Here is an 11,904-nt window from a genome sequence, read left to right on the forward strand (position 1 = left end):
TTCTTTGGCTCACAATTCTGGTGGCTGGAGGATTCAGGAAGTCTGGCACGAATATCTCAGTGAGGGCTTGTTCACAGTGTCTGTGTTGCAAACAGAAAAGGATCTGGTTGTGTGTGGAGTGGTCTCTATCATTCTCTAACAGCCTGCTCTCATAAGAGTTAACTCACTCTGTGTCTGTATGGATGCTTTGTGGGGATGAAATCCCTGTGACCTAATCAGTTACACTGTCTGTACTGGACTTCATCTCTTTTTTTTTTTTTTGTCGGCCATGGGGCTTGAACTCTGGGCCTGGGTGCTGTCCCTCAGCTCTTCAGCTCAAGGCGAGCACTCTACCACTTGAGCTACAGCGCCACTTCCGGTTTTCTGGTGGTTTCTTGGAGATAGGAGTCTCACGGTCTCTCCTGCCCGGGCTGGCTTTGAACCGCGATCCTCAGATCTCAGCCTCCTGAGTAGCTAGGATTACAGGCGTGAGCCACCAGCGCCCGGCTGGACTTCATCTCTTAAAGCTTCCATCCCTTTATCCTTGGCATATCAAAGCTCCACATGATTTTTTTTTAAACACCCAAGTAGATATTGCACATGATGAATATCTCTTACCTTTGGAGTTAATAGAATGGATGCTCCTGTGAAGATGTCACCCACTCAACAGCAGACTACCAGATGTCCATTTGCCCTTTCCCATGTAGATCCCTCTTCCACTCCCCTCATCCACCCCCCGGATGTGCAAATGCTTTCCCTTCCGCACAGCGTGAGTTACCTGCAAGTGACAATTCTGTGAATCAGACATGATTTCCCGCATTTTTTTCTTACGAAAGGGGCAGTAGCAAGTGAAGTGAATAGTCAAGCTTGGAACATCTTAAGGCTTTCTATTCTATGCAAACTGCTGTCAGTGAGTATCTCCTGACATCACCAGACGTAACACTGAATTGAGATCTATGGGCAGAATTATTATTATTGTTTTTGTTGGTCATGGGGCTTGAACTCTGGGCCTGGGCGCTGTCCCTCAGCTCTTCAGCTCAAGGTGAGTGTTCTACCACTTGAGCCACAGCGCCACTTCCGATTTTCTGGTGGTTTATTGGAGATAAGAGTCCCATGGACTTTCCTGCCTGGGCTGGCTTTGAACCACAATCCTCAGTAGCTAGGATTACAGGTGTGAGCCACTGGCACCTATTTATTTTTTGGTTGGTCGTGGGGCTTGAACTCTGGGCTTGGGTGCTGTCCCTGCACTCTCCAGCTCAAGGCAAGTGCTCTATCGCTTGAGCCACAGCACCTCTTATGGTTTTCTAGTGGTTTTTATTGGAGATGAGTCTCACAGACTTTCCTGCCCAGGCTGGCTTTGAACCACAATCCTCAAATCTCAGCCTCCTGAGTAGCTAGGATTACAGGCGTGAGCTACCAGCACCCGGCTTGATTTTTATTTATTTTTGTGTGTGCCAGTACTGGGGCTTGAACTCAGAACCTGGCCACTGTTCTTTAGCTTTTTCATGCAAAGCTGGCACTCTACCACTTGAGCTACAGCTCCACTTCTGAATTTTTGGTGGTTAGTTGGAGGTGAGGTTCATGGAGTGTGGTAGTGGTGGCTCACGCCTGTAATCCTAGCTATCTGGGGGGCTGAGATCTGAAGAACACGGTTCAAAGCCAGCCCAGGCAGGAAATCCATGAGACTTTTCAGCAGCAAAGAGAGTCAGAGTCATTATGCAAATAGCAGGAAAGAAGCAGTGACTGTGACAAAGTCTGAAGCAAAGACAGCCTGTGGCCTGCACCTTTGCAAGGTTTCCCCAGTGTCACCGAGTGAGGTCAGTTGAGCAGGGACAGCCAGCATGTTGATCACCCCAGGACTATTGACAGCCCCCAGGAATTTCACCTTCTGGTGCCTGGCCCCAGCACCAAAATTGACACCACTGAATACTGCTGATTGGGTTAACAAGTATTTGCCATTTATTTCCTGTCCCGTAGAATTCTCTGAAATAACTTCCTCCACTCTCCCCACATACAATAAACACATATGAGGCTGGAGGAAGTGAAATGTAGTTGGACCATACAGAGGTTTGGTGAGGTTTGTGTGACGCATCTGGATATCCAAGAAAATAGGACACGATTTTAGGAGCTATTCAGTTTCTGAGGGGATTAAGAAAAAACCTGGCCTGTGCCAGTGGCTCCTGTCTGTAATCCTAGCTACTCAGGAGGCTGAGATCCGAGGATCGCAGTTCCAAGCCAACCCGAACAGGAAAGTCCGTGAGACTCTTATCTCCAATAAACCACCAGAAAACCACAAGTGGCACTGTGGCTCAAGTAGTAGAGTGCTCGCCTTGAGCTGAAGAGCTGAGGGACAGTACCCAAGCTGAGTTCAAGCCCCATAACCGACCAAAGAAAAATCTTGGAGCTGTAAGGAAAGTTTTATTCTGATTTGGGAGACAAAAAAAAAAAAAAAAAAGACACAATCAAGGCTACAAGGCAAAATCTTGGAGGGATGCCTAGAAAAGTTGGAAACTTATTTCCACCATCCTTCTCTATCGTCTCTCCCAAAAAGGCAAGCTTCCGATTAAAATAGTACCGAAATGTGGCCCCATCTCCCAAGAGCAGCTCATGATAATGCAGCTGCAAAGACATGAGATGGATTCTCCCCCCCCCCCCACCCCCCGCCGCCACTAGTGATGCTTGAATTTAGGGCCTGTGTGCACTCCCTGGATTTCTCTGTCAAGGTGGCACTTTACCACTTGGGCCACAGCTCCATCTCCAGCTTTTTGTTGGTTAACTGGAGATGAGAGGCTTGAGGTGTTTTCTTTCCAGTTTTGGCTTTCAACTGAGAATTTCAAAAATCAGCCTCTTGGGCTGGGAAGGTGGCTCAGTGGTAGAGCGCTTGCCTTGCATGCTTGAGGCCCTGGGTTCCATTCCTCAGCACCACATAAGCAAAAAGAATAAAAGCCGGAAGTGGCGCTGTGGCTCAAGTGGTAGAGCGCTAGCCTTGAGCTGAAGAGCTGAGGGACAGCGCCCAGGCCCAGAGTTCAGGCCCCACGACTGGACACCCCCCCCCCAAAAAAAAGAGGCAAACTGAATAATACCCTGAATAATCTATGAATCTAGGGGTAGCTTCTATGCTAAAGCCTATTTTATAGAAACTTTTTTATTCTCCTCAAATTTTTCACTGGTACTTTTTTTTGCATACTATATTTAGGATTACTATATAATTTATTCTTAGAACCAGGACACTTTGAAATGCTGATCATTTTGGAGATGGAGTCTTGCAGACTCTTCTGCCTGGGCTGACTTTCAACCAAGATCCTCTAAGACTCCAGCTTCCATCCACCTGAGAAGCTAGGGATTACAAGCATGAACCGTGGGGGCCTGTCTTGCTTTTATTATTTTGAGATAGGGTCTCACTTTATGGAGACTAAACCGTATTATTTATACTTCCTTCACGGCTGGGATGACAGATGCCTGCCTCTGCACCATCTTATCTATTGAACTTTTCCCTTTAAATTGCATCTCCTGATGGCTAGGGATTATAAGAATGAGCCACCATACCTAGCTGGGTGTTAATAATGATGTCTGGAAAACACAAATCAAAATTGTTCCAGGCAAATTGAGCTATATGGCCACTTACAGTTTAAGTTTTGTGTAGGTAAGCTTTTTTTCTTTTTTAAATTTGCTTTAAGGATTAGTGCCAAGTAGTACTATAGTGGTTAAAAAGGCCCTGCCTGGGCAGGGTGACCCAGGAACGTTTGTCACATTCTGAGGCTTCCTGTTCTGTGCAACCTGCTGTCAGTGAGCTGATTCTCACTTCCCAAACACCACGCTGCAGTCTGAGCTGTCATTTCCCAACAGAGAAGTGAACAACTGCTCCTGCTCCAGAACGGACTTTCCATTAACTATGTTATGGCTTAATTGTAGGTGGCCACTTTGGGACATGGATTACCAATACCTCAAACTTAAATTTGGTTGTTATGTTGCTCAATTACAAGGTAAAACGCAGAAATCTCTTCCAAAACATTCGTTCTTCCCACTGCTCACATTGAAACTCCTTGTGAATGGGAATGTGGCCTTTACTAAATGGGCAGCAGTTAGGATAATAGCTGTTGTTTGTCCCAGAAGTGGGAGTGGTGGCAACCCCTCTGCCATCAGAAAGGAGGTTGCCGAGGGAGGTTCTGGACCTCGGCAGATAACCTAGTTACAGAGTGGCCTGGCCTTGCAGGGAGTGGAAGCCAAGCTCACAATGGACACTGCTGCAGAAGGGGGCTTATAGAGGAAGGGCCCTTCCCAGTACCGCAGTGAAGCAGGTCACTTGCAGAGAGGTGTATTTCAGGAGCTTGTTTTCTTTACAGCAGGCAAGTCAATCAGGCTGTGGACTTACTCAAAACTGGGCCAGCAGAATAAAACACATGAAAAAACTGTGAAACCAAGAAAATACATTTTTTTTTTTACAAACAGCTTCCAGGTATAATTAATTTTAAAAAAGCAAGCAAGTTTATCTTTAAAAAAATCAACTATTACATCAATAGCCTATCTCTAGTTACCTCTGAAGAAACATTTGTCTTTGTTTACAAATATAGCAGCAGGTAAGAAAACCTAACACTTTAGATTGTTCATAGTACAAACAAATGTATATCTCTCATCACATTTTAGGCAGTTTTAACTTAAAAGGCATAGACAATGTTATACATTAAAATTTTCATTATTAAGTAAATGGAAATGCATAATTTCAAGGAAAAAAATTCCAGAGCACCTCTGAGTCTGGTTTATTGAATGGTAACACATCTGTTTATCAGGGCCAGGCAGCCAACATGCCTTTGTCTAGGGGAAGAGGAAAAACATCCTATTATTTACATACTAGAATAGTCATACTGCTCAAACTACATCTTAGTGATGTTTAATTTAAAAAAAAAAAAGTACATCACACTTTGACCTCCAAATGCCCCAGGATTGGTCAAGTCACTATCCTCAAACACTCCCATCTAGGTAGCTAATCATGGATATATTAACACACTCTGTATGGTCATCCTTGGACTCTGAGCTTCTCAAGGACAGGGTTTGGCTTTCATCTCTTATCTGACCACTGGGCCTTATATCTGCGTTGAACAGTCCTCAGTTCTGCAAATTTCTGGCTATAGAAGTTTGCAGAATATTTGAATAGCGATTACATTATTGGCAATTTTTATTTTCCTTGGTAGAACTCTGAAAATAAACACAATAGTGTATGTCTTCAATATTGCTTTACTAAAACTGGTCTTCCCTGCAAGCCACATACTTTCTAAGCAGTTTATCAGTGGGATGCATCTCAGTTTAGGTTTATGCTTTTCAAGTACCTGCCACACTTGAAGGTCTGTGCTTAACTATCTGGGAGGCAATATACACCATGGTAAACAACTTCTAGAAAAGACTTGACTGTACTAGGACCCCAAATTTGCCTCATTTTCTTTGCCCTTTGGGTAACTAGAAATGTGTATCTATATCTGAACAATCAACATGGTACTTTACATATGATAGGGCTGTGGCTTCAGAGCTGTGAAAATAGCACACAAACGTGGAACTGTGGTTAGAACAGCAAAGCCTCCTTTAAGGAGCACTGATTCCTGAGTACTGTATAAATGAGGGCCTAAAGGACCCTTTTAAAGTTTCCATAGTGATATTTGGGCTCAACAGTTCAAAACCTACATGATTCCAAGTCCAGTAACACTGTTCTTGAACACATTCTAGCTATCTAATATCTAAAATCTCTTGTCTAAAGCCTGCTCTTCAGCATACTCCATCATTTAAACTCCCTTAACCATGTACCCTTGCTAATAAGCAGTCTCTTCCATAGACCCAGCATTTTTTTGTTTTTGTCTGTTGTGGGGCTTGAACTCTTGGGCCTGGGTGCTGTCCCTGAACTCTTCAGCTTAAGGCAAGAGCTCTACCACTTGAGCCACAGCCCATTTCCATTTTCCTGGTGGCTAATTGGAGTCTCATGGACTTTCTTGCTTGGGCTGGCTTTGAACTGTGATCCTCAGATCTCAGCCTCCTGAGTAGCTAGGATTACAGGCATGAGCTACCAGCACCCAGCCCAGTCTGACTTTCTAAAAACAATACCACTTCATTCCCTAAGTGAAGAAAAACAAAAACAAAAAAATTCCGTCACCAAGAAACACAGCAAAACAAAAACCCCAAACCATTTCTTATCTGATGTTTTCCTATTTGTTCACTGAAACTCTATCCTGAACCTAAAAATACTTTTTTGGGGCTGGGAATGTGGCTCAGTGGTGGAGTGCTTGCCCAGCATGCATGAAGCTCTGGGTGATTCCTCAGTTATCACCTCAACAGAAAAAGCCAGAAGTGGTGCTGTGGCTCCAGTGGTAGAGCATAGATTTGGGCAAATGACATTCAGGGACAGGGCCCAGGCCTTGAGTCAGCCCATCATTCCCACAGAAATGGAGACTTTCCCATCTCACCCCAAGGCAACTACAGAAGAATGCTCTGTACAGGAAGAATAACACCACCAATTCTAGTATCCCATTCTTAGTTCAGAAAGGAAGACTTCCCAGCTACAAGGCTTGAAGTCTTACAAGTTAGGTGGCAGTAGCATGCAGAGCATGGTGGGCAGACCGATCATGGGCAGTCATCTCAGACCCTGGACTCATTATCCTTCAAATCCTCTTCAATGGACTCCACACTTGTTATCTCTTCTTTTGGTCAAACTATGTAGTTTTAAGTACTACAAGCAAAACTAGTTGTTGATCTGGAGGGACAGCCAAAATAACCAGATATCTTTGTGGCCATCTTACTCTTCCTATCCCTCATATACTTCCCATTAGCTGACATTTTGATATTGCCTGAAAATTGCATCATAGTTCACACAGCTTACTTGTAGACTTGAGGCTAGTTTGACAACAGGATACTAGGGTATTGTAGATAGCCGCTCCTATCTTGCAAAGATGTATAATAAAGACTATTGTTACAGCTGTTTAATTGCAGTCCCAGAACACTTCCTAGTCTTAAAATACCTAAGCAATTTAAGTGTCTACCTTAGCCTATTCTGAAAGTTTGACTCTTAATATATACTTAAGGGAGATTTAAATAAAGGTTGAATATTACTTTCTAAAGTGACCACCTTGTTTTTTTTGAAAAGGAGGTAGTTATTCAAAACTACCATTCAACTGGCAGCATTTAACATGTTTTTTTAAAAAAATATATGCAACACACACACACACACACACACACACACACGTCCTGGGGCTTGAATTGAGGGCCTGGGTACTGTCTCTGAGCTTTTTTTGCCCAAGGTTAGTGTTCTACCATTTGAGTCACAACTCTTACTTCTAGCTTTTTTGAGTAGTTAATTGGAGATTGGTGTTTCATGGACTTTTCCCCATGATCCTCAGATCTCAGCCACCCCAGTAGCTAGGATTACAGGTGTGATCCACTGGCACCCAGCAAATTTAATATTCTTGACACTTTACTTATACAAGAAATAAGCTACTGAATATTTTATTTCAAAGTAAAAACAGAACTCAAGCATAAAATTTGCATACCAGTCAGAGTAATTTCAGAATACATTTTAGAAACCCAATGAATACATTCAAAGTCCAAAACATTTCTGATATAAATAAGATCAAGTCGATCCCAAACCTAAGTCTCTGATTTATAGGCAAGGTGTCAAAAGTTACCAGGATTGTTTTGGATGTTAGATTGAGAATAGTCAACACCTAAGCAATACAGTAACATGGCTTTAAATTCAGTTGCAGAGATCTACAGCTTATCTTTTCAGTGTTAGAGCTAGAGAATAACTTTTAAAAAAGAAGATGGTACTCAATTCCACTTATTCACTTGTCAACAAATAAAGAACGGAACTGTTAGCCATTAACACAGACTTTGTAAACTATGCAGGAAACAGAGACATAGCTCTGAAAGCTACTTTTTTGATTCACGTTGCACAGAGCGGTCATATCGGCATGACTTAGTTCTCTCAATATAACTGCTCTGCTCCTCTACTGTGCCAGTCTTCCCTATCGGGAAGAGTCAAGGGATTTGCTGTCTGCAAAGAACTCTGAGTGGGTCAGGGGAGGAGGCTACTAGGAAAGGGCTGAGCAGAGCTGCCTCAGGTTTTATGGGTATAAAATTACAATGAAGCAACTGTTGCAATGAAACAATTCCCAGGGTTTATCTACTTTGAGGTTCAAAATAAAGGACAGAATTATTTCTTTCCTTCATAAACCACTCTAAAGCAACACAAAGGGACCATCGATTCTCTAATAATATAACTTACATAAACGTTGGCATAGATTTTAGAAAGTTAGGGCTAGAGGGGTACGCAGTGCTAGAGTGCTTGCCTAGCATGTGCAAAGGCCCTGGGTTCCACCTCAGCAACACAAAGTTTTCATAAATGGCAGACTTCAGTGCTATATAACCTGTGTGGCAAAAATAAAAGATCAGAAAATTTTACTCAAAGCTCAAGGATAAATATGAACATTGTTTGGCTAGTGAACTCAATATCTGACAACTAAAAAAAAAAAATCTATCCAAAACATAATCATAAGAGGACCACATTTATTTATCCTATAGAGCAGCACATCAAGTAGAATTGTTTGTTTAGGTTATAGTGTGATTGTTTCCAATGTCACTTTGGGGTAAATGTGATTATAGAAAACTACTTGAAATAATTTGCCAACATAGTTGCAGATTCTCGCAGTAATCCATATGTAACGCCTTAAAATTGTAATGATGCAGTTTCATGATTTAAACAAATCATATCAAAGAACTATTCCAAATACTTCAATCACTTTAACTTCCATGAAAACCAAGTTAAAAAAATCACATCTGAATGATTTGCTTCCATTTTTATCCGAACGCATCCATTTGATGAACTACATATCCAAGTTCAAGAGGCAGGTATCTTCTGAGAGGGGCTAGAGTTGTTTCAGAGTGGCCTCTATCAACAGAGAAAGAGCAAATCCAATATACGCACTGGTGTACACACACACGTACTTCAACAAGCAAAGCATCATTTCTTCATCCACTGTTAACTTAATGGTAAGACTGCAACAGAAAAAAGAAAAGTCAACTTTTGGATGTTGTAAGCGGAGCTTATTATTAATTCCTTGATGTGGGTTAAAATAATTAATTGCTTAATAAACTAAAATAACACGTCATCTCAGTCACTGACATACATTTTGCAAAAAAGTATTTTTTAGAGAATATATCTAACAAGAAGTAAGCTGAAGAAATTTTGATTCATTAAATTCATTAAGATGTATACACATTTTTTTTTTTGGGGGGGGGGAGCTGGTACCATGGCTAGAACTCTTACTAGGCTTGCTTGTTTACAACCTGCTCTCTACCACTTGAGCCATGACTCCAGAAAAATGTTAACTATTTTGTTGGTTAACTGGACACAGAGTCTTACAGATTTTTCTGCGCAGGCTGGCTCTGAACCTCTGTGCTCTAGATTTCAACCTCCCAAGTAACATGTATTTCAGGTATAAGTCAACAGCATATATCTAGATTTTTTTCTTTTAAAGCTGAGGTGGCTATTAGATGAATCTAGTTGGAGATCTAATTCATTATCTTAAGGTGTAAGAGTTATCAAACTGGGTGCTGGTGGCTCACACCTGTAATCCTAGCTACTCAGAGGTGGTTGAGATCTGAGGATTGTGCTTCAAGGCTTAGCCAGACCAGGAAAGTCTAAGATTTTTCTCTCTCTTTAACCATCCTAGAACACTGGAAGTGGTGCTATGGTTCAAATGGTAGTGTGCTCGTCTTGAGTGAAAGAGCTCAGGACTGCGCCCAGGCCCTGAATTCAAGCTTTACAACTGGAGGGGTTGGGTGGGGGGGAAGTTAACCAATTTTCTTTTTAAGGAGAATCCTGAGTGGATAATCATTTGGCTTACCTCACAGAAATAGGTTGTTTTTCTGTTCTGTTATATACTCAAGACAGGCTTCTCAACTAAAATGTCAATCTTATTCCAGTTTGGTTGGCAAGAAAGCATAAAGCATTACATGCAACTGACAATCAAGAATAGAGGTATAATCTTGGGTTCAATGCTGTTTTAAGAATCTGCCAAAACTTTGGCTGAGAAATATCAAAGAGAATTGCCTGGAAAATGGGCTATGTTTGCCACCAAACCAATGCCTTAAGTTTTCTAAAAATCCACCTCTTTAATCAAGCAAGACAGAGTTTGCTTTTACTCATCTACGCTTTGGAGTCATTTAATAAAACACTGAGAGTTGAGAGATACACAACAAACTAAAACATCCCACAATAAAACAGCCCAATGAAATGCAGCAGTTTGTCTCAAGATGCTACTGAAAACTCTTACTATGTTACAAAGTCTCTGAGGGTCTTCAGACACATTTTCTACCTCTAAGAAGGAACACTTCTGTTCAGTCATCCTTTATCATGCCATCCCTGAAGGCTTCACATTATTCCTTTTTCTTTGCTAGTCCTGGGGCTTGAACTTAGGGCTGAAGCACTGTCCCTAAGCTTCTTTGGCTCAAGGCTAGCATCACTTTCAGCTTTTTCTGTTTATGTGGTACTGGGGAATTGAACTCAGGGCTTTATGCACGCTAGGCAAGCACTCTACTACTAAGCCACATTCCCAGCCCACATTTTTTACTTTACACATTCAAACACTTAAAAGTTTTAGATGCAGAGCTTGGGATAAAACCTAGGGCCTTGCCTTGCATATGCCACTGAGTTACACCCCCAGTCCAAGTTTCAAAAGCTTGTTAATTTGCCACCCAGAATGGGGAGGAACAATTACCTAGTTGTGCTTACATGACTATTAGTACATGCGACATAGCAAACTCAACACTCACATGGGGGGCACCAGGCATTGGTGGAGCACCAGAAGGTCCTGAAGGCACTTGAAAAGGATTATTGGGAGTAGGATAGAGTCCTGGCGTGGGATATGACCCTGCAGGGGCAGGGTAAGGTGCTGGTGGTCCCCAGGCTCCCGGCGGCACAGTGCCCCATGGAACAGGTGGTGCTGCTCCTGGTGCTTGGGGAGGAGGAGTGGGATAGGGCCCTGGGGATGGGTATGGCATATTAGCAGTAGGATACTGCCCTCCCATTCCAGGTGGCCAAGGTCCAGAAGCCATGGATCCCCATGGACCTAGACCAGCTGCAGCTGGATCTGTGGGAGCACCATACGGTCTAGGTAGCTCTGGAAATGGCATATTTGGTGTAGGATATGGCCCTGTGGGGCCGCCTGGCACAGCTGGAGCTGGATAAGGACCACCAGGTGGGGGTCCAGAAGGAGGAAAGGGTGCTGGGGGTCCTGGCGGTGGTCCAGCAGGAGGCACAGATGGATACATTCCTGTGGGTGCTGGTCCAAAAGGCACAGTGGACGGTGTTGCACTTGGGGGGAGTCCAGATGGCACAGATGGTGGAGCACTTGGGTTATTCCAAGGATTGGAACCTGGCCAGCCTTGTGGAGGTTGGCCAGGTTTTGTATTGCTCACAGCAGAGGTTTTGGCAGGTGAATGTTCAGGTAGTGCATCTGCCAACTGGAATACAAAATAGGTATGTCTTAGCTATCTCACCCAGGTACAAGGCAGACCAAGCATGAATATGAGTGGTTAGCATCAACTTTAGAGTGCCAATTCTTCAGAGGAGCTCAACTTTTTCCAAATACAACTAGTCACATTGTGCTGCCTTTCTGTGTTGTATTACCACAACAGGGTACAGTAATTAAGGAAACAGAATTTGAGTCAAGATCTGGATTCAAATCCTGGCTTTACTCCAAGTCACATACCTTCTCTGAAACTCCACATTTTCAAAAGCAGTTTCAGGGTTAAGATTATTCTTAAAGGAGATAGGTGTTTTTTTTTTTTTTTTTTGGTCGGTCGTGGGACTTGAACTCTGGGCCTGGGCGCTGTCCCTCAGCTCTTCAGCTCAAGGCAAGCGCTCTACCACTTGAGCTACAGCGCCAC

General features: G+C 42.9%; 1 protein-coding gene across 1 annotated transcript in view; it reads right to left on the reverse strand.

Moving 5' to 3' along the window:
- Window positions 1–7,445: 7,445 nt before the first annotated feature.
- The window catches only part of Mapk1ip1l (mitogen-activated protein kinase 1 interacting protein 1-like), a 33,823-nt gene continuing 29,364 nt past the window's right edge, over window positions 7,446–11,904 (reverse strand). The window contains exons 4-5 of the mRNA XM_013012295.1: window positions 10,789–11,478; window positions 7,446–9,009 (exon numbers count right to left, since the gene is read on the reverse strand). Coding sequence (XP_012867749.1) covers window positions 8,998–9,009; window positions 10,789–11,478 — 702 coding nt within the window. The 3' untranslated portion in view covers window positions 7,446–8,997. The remainder of the gene's footprint in view (window positions 9,010–10,788; window positions 11,479–11,904) is intronic.

The sequence above is a fragment of the Dipodomys ordii genome, unplaced genomic scaffold (genome assembly GCF_000151885.1).
Source record: "Dipodomys ordii isolate 6190 unplaced genomic scaffold, Dord_2.0 Scaffold16, whole genome shotgun sequence".
NCBI classification, from domain to species: domain Eukaryota; kingdom Metazoa; phylum Chordata; class Mammalia; order Rodentia; family Heteromyidae; genus Dipodomys; species Dipodomys ordii.